The 17,310-nt window shown below is 39.6% G+C and overlaps 2 protein-coding genes across 3 annotated transcripts in view; one reads left to right on the forward strand and one right to left on the reverse strand.

Annotated features, from left to right (window-relative positions):
- Window positions 1-17,310, reverse strand: part of LOC124171757 (glucose-6-phosphate 1-dehydrogenase) — a 184,759-nt gene that overhangs the window by 149,717 nt on the left and 17,732 nt on the right. The window contains exon 2 of the mRNA XM_046551050.1: window positions 15,131-15,213. Coding sequence (XP_046407006.1) covers window positions 15,131-15,149 — 19 coding nt within the window. The 5' untranslated portion in view covers window positions 15,150-15,213. The remainder of the gene's footprint in view (window positions 1-15,130; window positions 15,214-17,310) is intronic.
- LOC124171759 (transmembrane protein 43 homolog) overlaps window positions 1-17,310 on the forward strand; it is a 100,454-nt gene that overhangs the window by 53,863 nt on the left and 29,281 nt on the right. The gene's annotated exons all lie outside the window — the stretch shown is intronic.

The raw sequence follows: 17,310 nt of genomic DNA on the forward strand, positions 1-17,310 counted from the left end.
AAGTTTCTCAGTAGAAACTCATAAAGCCACTTAAGCTTCTCCGCATTCAGAAAAAATAATGCGTTTCAGCTTCGTCCACGAATTTCAGCAAGTTCCATTTTTTTCAAAGGCTAAGTAAAAAATATCAAGCAAATATTTCGAAGGCCCCTTCTAAGTATTTTCGATGTAATAAGAATGCATTATTTATTTATTTTTTGTCTTTCAGGCCCCGAAAAGACTCCAAAACTCTTTATTTTATTCTAGAAACTTACGCGCTACATCAACTTTAAGCAGCAATTTGCATCGACTCACTTACTCGCTTGCTTTTCGACTCGGTTTTCAGATACAATGGAATATTAAGAGAAATGCATATGAAAGAGCGCGAAGTAAGAAGAAAAAACTGAAAAGATCGACTGTGACACTGGGAACCTCGGGATGAATTTCATTAGAGTGAGGATCTTAAGACGGCAAAGCTTTTTCAAGTTCATTCCTCAACTCTCGTACAATTTAATACGTTTTTTTCTCATTCTTCAACTTCTTTCCTCGCTGCGACGGGAAGCTTAGTTGGGAACAGGATCAAGTGCTGGCTAAAAATACGGGATTGCGGGCTTCCCGGGGTGCTTGAGGCGATTTTTATTAGCGAGTTACATTAGCGAATGAGAGAGACGCGGAGTCCACGAGCTCGCGGCCTGCAATGACGCCACTTGATAATTATGATTGCAGCGCGGTTGGCGGGGTCCGGTCGCGCCACAGCCTCAAGGTTGAGCGTGATCGTCGATGCCATGACTCGGAACAGTGACGACGTGCATTTAAGGAGACGCACAGGCGCTTTGTCCTGACGTGCCGAGTCATTGTATCCACGAAGCCGTCGGAGATCTTCGCCTTTTTCCCATTCGCCATGCACGCCAGTCTCAGAGAACGATTGCGATGTTCGCGAGATTATAATACAGGGTAAGGCAGCAGTTGCGTAGACAGGATTTTGAAATGGGGAAGGGGGGTTGCCGGAGATTTCAGGGCCCTTCCGGAGTGTATTTAATACATCCCAGGGCAAATGGGGGTCCTTCCCCGGAAAATTTTGGGATTTTTGATGCTGAAAACGTGATTTTTAGGTCTCGAAAACAGTAATTTTGTACCAGTATTTATTAAGTTATTTATTCAGGCCATCTTAATCGTTTTTGGCGCCTCTTTTAAAGGCTCAATGTGGTGGTTGTAACCCGGAAATCCCCCCCCCCCCCCGTGGCTAGGCCACTGAACGGCAGCATACTTTTTTTTAAACTTAATAAAACCCATTGTATGAATCAGAATTTTTTTTGCATAAGGTATACACATATCTAAACCTCTATTTTACACAGATCTTCAGATCAGATTTTGATGATCATATCAGATAGCTTCACCACTCTCCATAAACTGAATAAATCGATTGCTGGCGTTTTTCATGACTCTTGCCAGCATATTAAGGATTGGGCGGCATCAATTACGTGAGGCGTTTAGGGGGAGAACGGGTCAAGCCGATTCACGTGTGGGTCCTGGCAAGTAACACGTATTTTTTTGTCCGCAAGAAAAAGAGTAAATATGCGAGAAAACTGGGTTGAATTCAGCGAAACGTAATCTTAAATACTAGTCTTAACTAATCTCAAATATAAATAACATGCCTAACTATTTTTTAAATAAATCTAACGCAATTAAGCATACATTAACGTATTTACACTGAAAATACGCATATTGAACAATCTCACGTGTGATTAGAGGGAGGGGGTCGAGCCAAATCTCACGATATCTCACCCTGGGGGTAAGGGGGTCCCCAATCATACGTGGGGGTAATCACCCCCACGTAATGGGCCCCTTATGTTGGCAATTTCTTTCTGAATGTTGGTCTTCAAAGCTTGTAGGGTCCTTGGACGGTTCAAATAAACACGAGATTTAAAAAAAAACTCCATTTAAAACAATCAAGAGGGGCCAAATCGAACAAATTGTTCCCATACCAACGAAAAAATCGGTCAAAAAAAACTATTCGAAAAATATGCCTCATCGGCTAACGCATGTTTCTCGCAGTTCAAACGCATCATAGCAAGTTAACTTAGCGGGAACAAAACTTTATAGTTACGTCTCTAGAGCGAGACCACTACGGATCCGCTACGACATCAACCAACGGAAGTTATGTTTCCGCACCCTGAACATTGAGTAGTACCGAGACGGATAATTATATTATGATATAATATTACAACTACATTACACAAAGAATTGTAACAACATCAGGAATTCAAAGTTATAATGGTAGTACATTTATATTTAGGGTACAATCTCTATCATCCGGCCATGCGGTACTCCGACACGTCCAGTAATCCGGCGTGCACGGCTGGCGACCTCCCTTCGGCTAATATCATTTCGTCAGTTTTAAATAAAATATTTTTCAATCAAAAGGTTAAGTATTTGTTCTATTATTGTGTATTTAGGTGTTCGTCACTCAATAATTGGCCTGAAGTTGCATCAGGAAAAGAAATGTTCCTAGCGGAGTCACAGTGGTGTAAAGCGTTTATTCTGCCTTTATCGACCATGATCGTTAATATTTGTTTATCTACCTTGACCCACACGCTAAGAAGCAGGGAGAGCTAGCGTAGCTTCAAAATTATACCACAAGAAGCTTTTTGTGCGTTGTGCTGGTTTCCTGTGCGTTTCTAATAATCCGGCGTTTTTGATAATCGGGCTATTCCACACTTGCATAAGTGCCAGATTACCGAGATAGCATTTTTTTCAGTATTTTATTCATTGTATTTAATACTTTCATAAGATTTTTCTTACAGTATTTCATTTGAAAATGTTGACACCCTATTCCCATCGTTTGTGGTTTCTCCAGCGGGCCACTAGACGAGCTGCCACCCACTGCGAATTTAAATGTGTTTTAAGACGCCGACTGGTCAAATACGGATGTTAAACTCCGGTTATTATATGAATAATTTTAACAAAAAACCATATTTGGAGAGGAATTTATCTCCGTACTATGCATAGTATGTCTAGCGATTAATAATATTAGGAGCTATCGTCATAGGGTGAGGAATAATCGTACATAAAATTACAGAAAGAGATCTCGCCGCTAAAAAAGGGAAAAAACTGTAATTGAAATAACATTAAGTTATAAGGCTGTTCATACTTCTCCAATTCAATACAAAAGAGAAATCTCATTACTTTAATTGAAAACACTCACTTTTCTCGACAATTGCCATAAAATAATTACATTACAATAAACCGCTGCTTCGCAAGTTGATTAATCCAAGCGATTCAAGGTTTTATCATAAGACGGTTTTTTCTTTTTATATAAATAACGCTATGAACATTTATTTCAACAAATATACGTTGTAAGAGCAGGATCTGCTTTGAAAACTATGGAAATTAATTAAAATGTATGCACAAGAACTTCTATCCTTCTGCCTCACAAGGTCAACCCTGGAATCATTATGTAATACAACCTGCACCGCATACAAATGATTGATGAGATCAAGTATGTACGATGACTAGTTCTCTATTTCTCCATAATTAAATGCTAACTCATTCACAAAGCATTAATAGCAAACCCAAGATTTTTGCGCTCATAGATACTCCAAGTACGGAGGCATGACAATAGACGTGTTATATGCTACGCATATACTCAACGGGTCCACCGTTCAAATCCTGTGAGAAACCTTCGGACACCACAAAATGAGAATTCCAGAAGCGCGAGTTGGTTGAGGGAAAGGAACCCCAAACTCCAATACTGATTCTTTGGTAATCACAAGTCTGTGGCTTACTCGGGAAGTGTCCGAAAACCGGGTCTTAGAATTCAATCAAACTTTGTAGTGCTATTGTCCGTCGGGAACTGTCCTCGAATCACCCCAATATGGGGTTACATGCACTAGTTAAACAAAAACGCATTTCATCATTTTTCAGGGCAAATGTATTTCTTTTCAAGAACCTCTGAATGAAGGAGGCAGCAATTCCTGCAGCGACATGGACGTAGCATAATTCAAAGTACGCTTCCGTGTGAAAAAAATTGGAAAACATCAGACGTCGCATATGCAGAAAAACATTTCCACGCATAAAAATAATTTTTTGTGAAAATTTCGGAAATAATGGTGAATCGCAAGATTCTGCAAAAGACAAAGCAGAAAGAAATGATGAAAAAAGTGCCGGTGACGAGAAACGATCCAGGGACATGATGTAATCACTGCACAGCACCTCTATTATGTATGAGTTAAATTAAATAAAATACTTATAAGGAGATACTATTAAAAGCCTGATACATCTCTTTCTCCGGAATCATAAAATTTAATGGAAATAAAATTTGACCTTCAAATGAACAACATGTAAACAACCACTATAGTTGGAATCAGCAGAACAGACCCCACACGTGTTCTTGTATTCTGCCATTTGTATCTTCGTCACGTGCCCTGAAGCCGATGATCGCTCTAGTTTACATTTACCCTGAGGCCAGAGGCCTATTCGAAACAGTACGCTTAAGTTAAATACATAAAAATGAGTTGGCCACTTTGGTGGCCCCTTTTGGTGGGGCCACCCAAAAAATTGACGCGGCGACATAGCCCAAAAGTTTTTATCTAACATGACGAGTACCCGCGAAAGTTTTCACGAAGAATTAGAACGCATAAGTTTTGAATCCGTGAGCGCTTGAGCTCGGGAGGAACTTCGCTTCCCAAAGACTAATACTTGTTAAATGGCAGCTAAAAGGGGGCGTGGATGAAAATAACATTCCTCATTCAGGACCACAATTATTCAAAATCCATTCCCTAAGGTTAACTATCCGTTCTATCACGGGGCTTAGACTCAACAGAATTTCCAGAAACTTAAAACCACTCTACACCTTCATCTATCTTCAACCCTTGAACTTCACCGGCGTGAGGCGCATGGTCACCACAGAAGCATTATCGCTGACCCCGAGAGTGACTGAAGGTCATCGGAACGCTCGATCTACGCTCAAGGCCTTCCATCAAGTCAAGGTCACAGACCACATGGATATGACATAAGAGATCCTATTCAAGAAGAAGCCAATTACATTCTCCCGTCGTCACGACGTGTCGAGCGAATTTAAGAGTCATTACCCAGCCTCTTTGTGCAAAAATAAGTTTTATGGTTTTAGGGAGACCTTTAAGTCACCCTTAAAATGTAACGGTCAGCATGTACTCTAATATGTGATTAAAATGAGACGTCGAATGACATTAATTTCTTTGAAATTAAGCACAGGAGCAAAGTATGAATTTAATCCAGAGCGAATGATATTAAGGTAATTTTCTTCTCAAAGGCTATCTCTGTGGATACTTGATGTGATCATCTTCTGCCACGTGGCAAGGGCGGTAAGAGGCTAAAAGGTGGTCGAAATCTGAAGCCCAGTTGGATGACCCTAAAGCAGCAACTGCGAATACGGTCTGACGTCTTCGCATAATTACAACTATAACGACAACATTGAGAGTGGAACGAATCGCGCACACTTCAGGCGCGGATCACAAATATCTCCCCATCCCCAAAACGCCTTTGGGTATATATTTTTCATGCTACACCCTCAGTTAACCCACAATTCATAGATGCACCAAAAAAATTGAAAATGAAGTGTTTCAGGCTTTCCCGGTGGACTGTGCTCATGAAGGTTTCTCGGGTGAATTCCCGGGTCACCTGATCCATCTCCTCCGACGCTTCGACAACTAACTGTGCTGTCATCCTTAGTCCCTGAGAACAACATTGTTAGTTGTCGAAAAGTTGGAGGAGGTGGCTCAACTGACCTGAGATGTTACCTGTGAGACCTTCATGAGCACCCGAAAGGAAACTTACATAAATGGTGTATATTGACAGCATTTTTCAATACTGTAATACATATTTTTAGCAGCTTTCTTTTTGGAAATGGGGAGGTAAAAAGAAAGAAACAGTTCACCAACCCGTCCCTCAATTGTACCTTTCCCTTATAGCTTATAAGTTCCCCTTCACTCATAGTTTCAACTCAAAGGTTTGTTCGAAAGGTAAGGGTAGAGTTCACCCCATCATAAACTCCTGACATATGAATAACACACAATTAGTGCTGAGGGCAGTTCCTTCGTCTTTCTCTGTGGGTGTGCGAAGGCTTCACCCAAGATTTGAACCAGGGATTCATCGGCTGGAAGCCAAGCACTCCCTCACAAGGCCACCACCCTCCCTACCCATTGATGACATCACTCTCCCCATCCACCGCCGCTGACAGTTCAAAAAAGCTTGCAGTAATGATCGAGGTGATGCAGGAGAAACACGAAAACGAATGGCAAACGTAAGGATGAGAATGCGTAAACGAAAGAGTGACTCGGTAAATCGCCAAGGACAACGTCGCCAACTCTCAGCCGCCCATGAAAAGGAGTCCTTGAGTACCGAGGATTTGAGATTACGAAGAACACCATCACCCATCTATGAGGAAAAACTGTGGTAGGGAACGTACTCATATCGAGTAACGCCATTGGCAAGGGGAAAATAGGCTCTCGACAATGGCGACATGTCAAAGTAGATGAGCAACAATTCAAAAGATATAAAAGAAGGAGGGAAATTAAAACTGTGGGAAACGAAGGGATTAAATATGCCTGTAGTAAATTAAATTTGAAAAAAAATCCGAAGATTCAAGCGTGATGGAGTAAACTTTTTCCACATTGAAATTAATACTTGCAATTTTCTTCTACTATAAAATTTATTACGACCTAGTTATCGATATTACACATCCTTTTAAGATGATATAAATTCCTTGATGACAATGTAATAACTGAAACCTAGGTCGTAATAAATTTTATAATCTTGCAAGTAATAAAATAGCAAGTATTTATTTCAATAAATTATCTTTGCTTGAAGGAAATCCACGATAACCCTGCCACGATTACCAGACATTTTATTTAAGTAATAGTATTAAGATACTTTTATTGATGTATTACTGGCCTGTATTTCCTCACCTCATACCTTAAGATGAAATAAATAAAACATTTTACTAAATAAATGGCGAGAAAAGGGATTAAATATTGATATTACGTGTACAGTTTGTTGCAATAGAGCAAATTAGAAACCACTTGACTTAAGTTTTAAAAATAGGACTCAATGGCAACGTCCTAATCGCCCATGACATCATCACAACTCTTCTATGGCTCCCGGCGGTCTCTGCCAAAGAGATAAGAGTAATGACGCCAAAACAATCGCCTTCCTGCGCAAGCTGTTACTTTGAGTTCCCATCCAACCAAAATTAAGGCTTTAATTTCCACAATCCATAAAGGGTTGCCACAAGATTCCTCAATCCAAATAACCAGTCTTTTCCTGAGAAACTTCACTTCGCGTCAATTTTTCACACTATCCTTTCGATCACTGCATAACATTACTTGAGAGTAAAGGAAGATAAAATACATATTTCTCTTATAAATATTTCTATTTTCTTTTTAAGATAAATTTCTTTACCATTAAAACACAGAAAAACTATAGCTCTAAGACTAAACTCAATCCATTTACAGTCAAATAAGGCTTCAAATTAAAATATATCAAATTTGTGATCGAATTTTCACAGGTAAATATATCTCAAAGTATTTACGGGTTCTTCGGAGTACGTTGCATAACAGTCAATTTTTTCTCCAACGTATTCTCGTTTCCATAGCGTTTTTTATCGATTAATCAATAACTATATCAATTAATCCCTCATTTTTTAACAAAAAATGCACGAAAAACCGGATGCTTTACTTTCTTCCATCGGAATACAAGCAATGCTATCACTACTACGCGTAGCTACGTCTTTAACGAACGATTTGCGATGTTCGAAGAAGGGTATTAGGGACTCAGGTTTCTCGATTGAAAGAATCCCATCACGGTTCGATGCGAGAGCCAGGAGTTACTGAGAACCCGAGCGCAATGCAAACGATAGCACCACTTCAGAGGCAACATCCACTTGTTGCTCATCTATCTTCACCGGCAATCCGGTGGATGCCTGACGCGCGTGACATATGCGAAACGATAAATTTGAGCTGAACAGCAGAGACGATCAGACTTTATCTTATCACAAATGGAGGTTAATTCTCATTCATCACCGGCGGATGCGTGATTTCAGACCTAGAGCTACGAAGCTACCGATAGTGATGACATTTTCCGATATTTCACTCTCACTTCCCAAAATGTGCCATTGGGTATTCCTCAAGTCCTATTAATGAAAACTTTGGAAAATAATCATGAGCTATCACCAACACCTTAGATTATCCGAAAACCGAAGCCTTAAAAACAAAAATAATTGTGAAATATGACCCAAAAACTTGAGTTAAAAAGCAATGTAAGGATAAATTTTTAAGTTAACTACGCCGTTTTTTAAGTACTCAGCTTTCAATTTCTCGAAAATTTAGGAGCGATAACTCCATGTATACCCCTCAACCAAATAGGGCAGGTAGGTAAATGGAGGGAAACAGAAGACCATTTAATGATGGATAACTTATGCCATAATAGAAATAGACTAGAGGGAAAGACGCACGAGTTACACATTATTCCAGATTTTACAAATCAGTCGACCGGATATGGTATTCGAAGCAGGTTAATTTAACAAAAATTACTCTTCAATATAGTCTCAATCCACTTAGAAGCCATGAAAATAACGATTAAAAAAACTGAACATGCTTAAACTGGTCCAGGTATGCGGTATTTTACGAAAACTGGAATAAATGTTTTTGCTTCATAAATTATACGTCAAATTACACAAAAAAATCCACTATGACTTCAAAATGAAATATATGGATACACTTATTCACAGCGACAAAAATTACGGCAAAATTCCGTCAAAATGTTGAAAAAAACAAGTCCAATGTCTATAAATGTCATAAACACGGCTGCCAATCCTTCAAATGGCGTAAAATTTCGGTAACATACAATAATCGATGAATAACAAGGAGAGGCCCTCGCGGGGGATCAGAATTTGGGCACGTATACAGCAATCGGAAGATTTGATAAACATTTATATAGAAACAAAACAACAACAGTTACACTTGATAATAGTTCGCGCACATTACAGTTCAAATTTCGGTAGCAGGCATTTAAATAATCCAAATTTTAATCAAGAAATGTAAAAATTCGACTTTCTCCTCGGCTGAGTAGTGACGCTCGCGGTTACGCCTGACCAGCGTTCATACATTAGAATTTGTGAAACCTAACGAATGCAACACCCCTTGGAATCTGCAAACTCGCATATCACATGTAAGTTGAACGCAGCATACCTCTCAGGATGACAAAAAATAGTTTAAACATTTGGTTGTTGGCATTAACACACCAACCACTTTCATTCAAATTCGCAATTTCACTTCGAGTGATATGAAATCAGAGCACTCACTGTAAAACAACGATTCAAACCATAATTTCGGAATCAAAGTCGGCGCAACTGTTGAGCTGCTACAGTGGCATATACAGACACTTCTTTAAAAATCTTAATTGGGTAGTCGCGTTAAAACTACAAAATACATTTTGAAACAGAGTCCGGCAAAAAGAAATTCAGCTCCTGATGTTCTGGCAATGAACGCTTGAAATGGTGACGATTTACCGCATGCTATCATGGTGAAAATGACGCTTTAATAATGCCTACTTTCTCAAAAGTACCTTGCACTATGCACACTTTAAAATAACCTTCACCAGCAACTCCCACTTTCCCTCAGAATTTCAGTTGATGGTAACAGCATTAATTCTCACCACTGAAGCTCATTTTCCATTTGAAGTGGATTGAACATTATACCTGATAGTACACACCAATGAAATCATTGATGATATTAATTGATGCTAGAGAGACTCGAGTGGAATTAATATCTTCATAATTGCATCAATTCATTTTTCCTCCTACTGGCATCCTTCCTATGCCCCAAAGAGACGGATATGACTATCACACTCCCTTGCATATCGAAACCGGGTCTCAAAATTCGAATTATTGGCTATCACGTCACCTTGACATGTAAACTGCCTGACACAAAGAGACGGATATGAGTGTCACATTCCCTTGCATATCGACGCCGGGTCTCAAAATTCGAATTATTGGCTATCCCGTCACCTTGAAACGTAAACTGTCTTTCCCTCAAGTTCTTAGAACATTTTTCCAAGTCTGAAGTGCTACTACCGATTCACCTCTGGAAAAATCATCGGCACGCACCACGACAATTCTTGTCGCTATTTATAATTCTTTTCCCAGGGTTGGCACCAGTTTCACTTCATAAGCAATCATATTTGCAACCACTATTACACTCTCAAGACTGCAGCAAAGTAGAACTTACTCAATTACATTGGTATAAATGGTCATGGAAGAGGACGGCTGTACATTTTTATCCACCTCCATTTAATAAGAAATAAAGATGTAAAATATCCATTTTCTACTTTATTAAAACTCATAATACAGCCGTACATATTATTGCAGAGAGCATTACTAGGAAATCACCTACGATATGTCAAATAATACAATTTCGAAATTCAAACTTAGACCGTAGCCGTGAGGTATTATAGCAGATGAAAGTAAAATTACTTTTTATTATTCCAGCAATATTCTTTCACTCATAACCTGTTTATATATATTCGTGTATCAAGAGGTTAAACGGCGACTTCAACCTATAAAATATTATCAAAGAGAGTCTCATAAGAGAAGCATAGGCTAGATAAATAACAAGTGACCACCTTCCGTTCTAGACCAGAAGATAGAGACAATATAGCGATATAACCATTAACTGTCCCTGTACACAAAGCTTTTGAATTGGTTGGTTTCTTTGAAATGGCACGAGTATGTTAGAACGTCTTAGGGTCAAATTGAAGTTGGTAGAATAATAAAAATTGTATCCACTAACTAAATTCAAGAAAACCACTAAAATATATGTAAAAGCGAAGAATAATATAAGTATATAAAACTAAAAGAACAAAATATGAGTGGGGTTAAGTACAATGCATATTAAAGGCAAAAATAAATACGAAAAACAATATTCCATCGCTTGAAACAGTTTTCTGCATACTTAAGAAGTTCAGACCCTGAGTTAAAAAACTAATATAAAATACATAAACCTACATAAATAAATATAATAAAATAATAAATAATAAAATACATAAATAAATCGTACAGGAGGACGGATAAGAAGAGGGCACCAGTCCAATAATCCAACATTGTAAAACTCAAAAGTAATTGGAACGACTTTAACGAGTGGATATGCATAAACGGTGCCTTATTACATAAGACTAACGGTAATATCGAACTATAAAACAACCCACGAGGCGCGCGTAGAAGTAACATGGGCCAAGAAGTGACGAGTTCCGATTCTCATCTGGAAGGTAAGAGACATGATTACGTCACATCCACCGACATTTCCGGTACACTCAACTTGATTTCCCAGTCTTTCACAGGATAAGACCAACGCCAGAGTTTCCTCATTTTTTCACCACGCTAGCGTAGATTACGGCGGGTAAACACTAGAGCAGAAACTTAAAAGAAAGGCCAGATGTTTTATATAAACTTCTTTCTCCTTTTCCCTGCCACACTTGAAGCGTTTAAAAATGCAGTAAGAGCCATATTTAACGGAATTATTTACTTTAATATTTTGTCATACACCTTCCTAGCCCAAGAAATCGATAGGGTAGCTTTGGGAATTCGTTTTTTCCCCCGAACTATAAAGGACTTTCATAATTGCTAATAGTAATCTTATTTGAGCATTTGCAACACGCCTTTTTAGGCGGCTTACGGGGTAGTATGTAGATGTAGAAGAGACAAACGGTGGAACATGGTTGCATTAGGTGCGAATAGCTTAATATGGTAGTTTTGTGAGCGTAACGCTAGGCTTCTCGCCAAAGGACACTGAGTGAAGCATAAGGACACCTCCAAACGAAGCGAGAGGAGGCCCAGGAGAAGAAACTACCTCCCTCCCCTATCCTGAATGTCTGAAATTCACATGCCTGTGGCTTAGTTAGGGGTGAACTCTATCTTCACCTATCCAAACCAACTTTCCGGTTGAAACACTGATAGAGTTATGGCTCAAGAGAAACCTTTTTGAAGGAGAGTTCTTCGCAGTTAAAAGCTCGTTTTCCGAAAAAGAAGAAGTGTAGTTGGTAAATACTGTTATCGTTTTATTGCGGTACGTGGGCTATTTATCTGTTGGCATAATCGAAAGAATATGACACTTTGGCCTCGTATAACTGGCTTTCCCGGGTTAATCGAGGAGAGAAAATTTTTTCGAAACACAAACACGTGTGATTGTCTCACCTCCATAATCGTTAACCAAGACAGGGGAGTTACTAAGAAAACTCTCAAAAACACACATATATTTCTTGTGGAAGTATTACGAGCATTCCAGCATCAGCAAACGATACAATATGAAAACACTTTTGTTATGGATAGAAACTAAGAGAACGATCATAAAAATACGCTTCATAAGGAATAATTTAATGAGAATAATAACTTTACTTTAGGGATACCAAAATCAGCAGTCACTCTACAATTGTTTGTTACACAACCCAATTTTCGCCATGATGTGACAGCATTACGACATCGAATTTGAGAATAACTGACTCGTTCACACTCCAGATGAGCGCGGAACGATGATGTATCTCCATTGCAAAATGGATCGGCAAAATAACAGCTGTGGGGTCTATGCATTTCCAAAATTATACATGCCTCGGAAAAACATCCAACCCTTTCCAGAAGGAGGCGTATCCACACAAAAGAATAATCTGGCAATTGAACTCAAGATAAGGCACCGCACCTTTCTTCCTGAGAGAGTGACCACACCCGCTGAGTCAGAGCGTGCATTTCAAGAACACGCGTGTTTTATTTAGATTTTGAGACTGACTGAGGTATACTTTTTCTATGAAATCGGCTATTCAAGAAGAACTACTAGGTGAATTCATGTACACAGTCTCTAGCTTGGGAACTGGAATGAGGAAAATCGCACCGAGAAAATAGGCAGTTCGATTTGACGCATGGTCGGTCGCTTTAGTGCCTGTGCAGAGTAAACTTGCATTGCTCTGACTCCATGAGGTAAAGCTATAAATTTCAGTTTCAATCACTTAAACAAACCCTTGCACTCGCTTAAAAATAGATTTTCCACTATATTTATCAAAAGAGTTCCTGGTCAGAGTCCCTGAAGTGTATCAATATGTAGTCATTAAGCTGAATCTACAAAAAATACGCATGAGTTTCTCAATCAAGGCATAGCTGATACACCAAGGTTGTTGATTACTTGATTCACGCACGAATTCGTTTTGCAAAATTGCTGTCAAGGTTTCCAAAATTGTTGTTCAAGGCGGTGCACTTCCAGATTTTAGCGTCTTACCATCGGATATGACTTTGTAGAGCATTCCCCATCAGCCATATACAAACATGAGATTCACCGTAGCGGCGTGAGATAGGGGGCTTTACGACACCAGCCGCGTCAATGTCAAAGGATGGAAAAAAATGTGATGCTCATAGTTGGATTATGTAAGCAAAGCTCAGTTCTCATTGTCTTCCGTAACTTTCCGAAAGAAAAAAATTGTTCCATTCTGTTTTACGTATTATCCGTTTAGTCATTCATGCGTTAACAGTTAGCACAGTAGAAATTATACATTATCGTCAAAATTTTTAACAATATTTTAAAAGCAGCGAGTAAATACCCATTTCGGGAGAAGTACTGTAAATATAACGGCCGGTTCGTGTGATACATTTATTTCCTTTATCTCACCATGAAACGCTTACAAATGGAAAAATGTACCGTGCTAAAAAAAACTATGACCGAGTAAAACGAAACCATGATTTGCTATTTCCTATATGAAAAACCGGGAAACAACCTACCGTAAGGGCTATTTAATGACTGCAAGAATTACGCAATGAAACACAGTCAATACTTTATACATAATGTACCTTACCTCACGTATGCAAACTAAATACTGGGAAAACTAATGCACCCAAAAGCCAACTATGAATACTGAATAATACCTTCCCCCCTAGAGCTGAGAGACATGGCATGAGATTTCTAGCACGAACAATTAACAAAGTTCCAAGGTAACACTAGCACGTCGCACAAAATCGCTTCTCACGATTGATTCCATTCCGACAAGTGCATAGTGTGGGAGTTACATATTAATTTTTAGTGCTTTCATCCGAAGCAGTTCTACCATGACATACAGACACATTTCGGCAGTTAAACCCGCCAGGAGTCACTCCTAAGGTCAAAACTCTCAAAAAAGATATTTCACGGAAAGATTAACAACCTCGTGACTTCTTTAGGGAGTGACACGAAACATACATCAAGTTGGTCAGGCCTTATTAAAATAAAAGAAGACAGTGCACTTTAAAAAGTTGGGACATGCAAAGGAAAAGTATTATTCTTCCCACAAATATTAGAGGAGAAATGAGCCCGCGTTACCAGACCACCGTTTAAATAAATATGCAGGAGGGAATAGAAACATCGAAATTAAGCTCTTGGGTGAATGGGTATAAAAATGGACAGAGGTAAAATTAATAGTTTGAGGCATGACTTCGTGAAATTGCTTCATGCTTAATAAAAAACTATGCAAATTTCACTTTTGATTTTAATAAAAACCAGTTTCATTACTCTCCCTGTAAACTGCATTTGCACCTGACGATATCGCACACCGACGAAACTGGTTGTTATTAAAATCATATGCGAAATTTACAAAAGTTTTTATTTAACATGTACAGCGATCACGTGAGTAGCTGCGGTAACACAACTAGCGCTTCCGCCACAATTTTGAGGGAACCTATCACTCGAACACTCTATTTCAGTGACCAATCAGTCGTTAAATATAAAAGCGATTACCTTGAAATTTAAGAGTGCAAAGAGAAAACCTATGTAAACATTTCCCTGAATCTCAAACTAAGAAGTTTACCCCAATATTTTCTAAGGTACACCTTGTTTTATACTCCAAATGCAGGTGAGTCATGACATAGGTCGACTCTCAATACCCTGAAATTTTCATGATGATCACTGAAGTTCTAGAGGAGTGATTCGTCACGAAAAAGGATGAAATACGACAAGTAGATAGGGAGCGATGAGTACTAATTATAATACACCCATGTTACCGGCTAACAAGTTTTACAATTCCAACCGCGGTTGGCGCTGACTGCAGTTTCCGGGACCACGGTCACGGTGACCAGCCTAAGAAGAGCGAAACGTTGACGGGGCAGGGTACTCACTTTCGCAGGCGGCAGCCATGGCGTGTGGGCAGCGTCAATCTCCTCTTGGCGGCGCTCCGTCCAATCCCTCGGTCCGCAGCCAACTGGAAGCGAGAGAGAGACGAGTGAGTTGACGGACGGCGAGAAGAGATGACCTCCGGCGATAAGGCGCATGCACGCCGCGCGGAGACGCTCCCCGGATGACCGCGACACGGCGGCAAGGGGGCGCCCCAAACAGGCGCGTAGCCAGAGGGGGCTCAGGGACAAGGCTGTAGCGAACGAGGAGAGTCTGAGGGTTCAAAGCTCAAACTACCCCCAAATTTAGGAAAGAGCTGTCTTCCGTATACTACCTCCTCCAAGCAGGGGCGCAGCTAAGAATTAAGGCTAGGGGGGTTTTAGGCGCAAGTAATACTTAGGAGTGTGGGGTATTGCATACCCGCCGGGGTAAGCAGGAGTTGCGGGGGCCGTCCTCCAGAAAAATTTAAAGAATAATGTTTCAAAATGGCGAGTTTTACGGCTTCCTGAGGGATATTTGATAAATCCTAACACTATGCCATAAGTAATACTGATCCAATTATGTAAAATCGATTAAACTTTAATATTTCTCTGAGCTCTGGGGGGGGGGGGGGGGGTTTATCCCCCAAAACCCGCCCTCGCTGCGCCACTGCCTCCAAGTAAATCCCCCCAAAGTTTCCCCCCTCTCCAAATTAAAACCACCCCCGAATCTTTTTCAGGCAGCGACCTTCCTCAAGGGGATATCCCCCCGCCGCTACGTCGTTCTATTTGATGTAATTATTTATTCCTGTACAACCGAAAACGGCTTCATTGGCCTTTTACATCCGGGCTTTTAACTTAACAATCAAACGTACACGAACATACATTTCCTCGATAGGGGCACGGATGCAACCTACCCACACGGGACTCGAATCCGCGACCTCTTGCGAGGCAGGTAAAGACTTTACCCCGCCGCCACCGAGCTTGATCCATTTTCTCACTTACTCGGATTACTTTGGATATAACTCAACTGCTATAAGCCTAGAAACAGATGATTAGTCCAGTGCTCGCCTGTGGTTAAATTTTGCCATCAATCTGACATTATTTACGCGCTGAGCTTAAGTCAGGCGGTCGGGAAAACTAACGGATCCACGCCAAGGCTAGCCATAAAAATAAAGCTACCATAATTTAAGAACAAAAAATAAAATAATCAACGAATTAATTTAAAATTTTTGAACGACAATAGAACCATGAACTTGAAAAGACTTCATATCATGATGTTATAATAGCAAATACTGTCCTTTTGAAAAGTATTTTAACTCTTTACATCCAAAATGGCCAGCGGCTAGTTATTCTTATAGCCAAAGATAAAAAATGACTATTCAAACATAGAAAGATATCGATTTTTTTAAAATTCATTGTTAGTCCATGAAATTTTACTCTTAGAACTTATCTGGTAAATGTCCACTTACTAAAAACAAACTGAGATACACGCCAAATATGCAAACGAAATATATAACTCCGAGAGCTTCTTTTTTATTCTTCCTCATGCGTAAGATAAGCGTTAAGTACGTTTACTAAACTTTCAACTAACTCTTAGATAGCTTTAAATGAATTGAAGGCGAGTTAGTCTGCAAAAACCCCTGACAAATAACGATTTACCATCACAAAGACTCCCCCACGGAAACCCAATGAAATGCTTAGCTTCAAACGGTTCTCGGCAACCGAATTAAATGTACTGACCGGTATTCGAGATTTAAAAGTATAAAAATGACGGTCAAACTAAGTGGACCAGATGAAGTAAACTTTAAAACTATGAAGCAAGTACGAAGTAATTTAAAAATATGAAATAAATTTTTTAAATCCTCATCAAGGGTGTATGGAATTGGAAGACGAACTCATCTCTCAACAATAAATTAGATATCTTTACCTTTTAAAATAGCTCTCCGAACCTGAGAAGTAAACTTTAAACCACTTCCAATATACAGCACACTACGATACACTGCCCACCAATCCGGGTGACGTAGACTGGACTCAATTTTTAGTCTAACCGGTTGCCGTGAGATAGTGGCGACATGGTCACAACAAGAACGTGAGACTACTTCAAGTTCATAGACGCTATTTTACTTCCAGCCGAAAAAAATTGCAACTAAGTTTTTGGGAAGGAAAAATAATATTTCCTCGATAGTGTGAAGTTTTATGGAGCC

Source organism: Ischnura elegans, chromosome X, assembly GCF_921293095.1.
Source record: "Ischnura elegans chromosome X, ioIscEleg1.1, whole genome shotgun sequence".
NCBI lineage: Eukaryota > Metazoa > Arthropoda > Insecta > Odonata > Coenagrionidae > Ischnura > Ischnura elegans.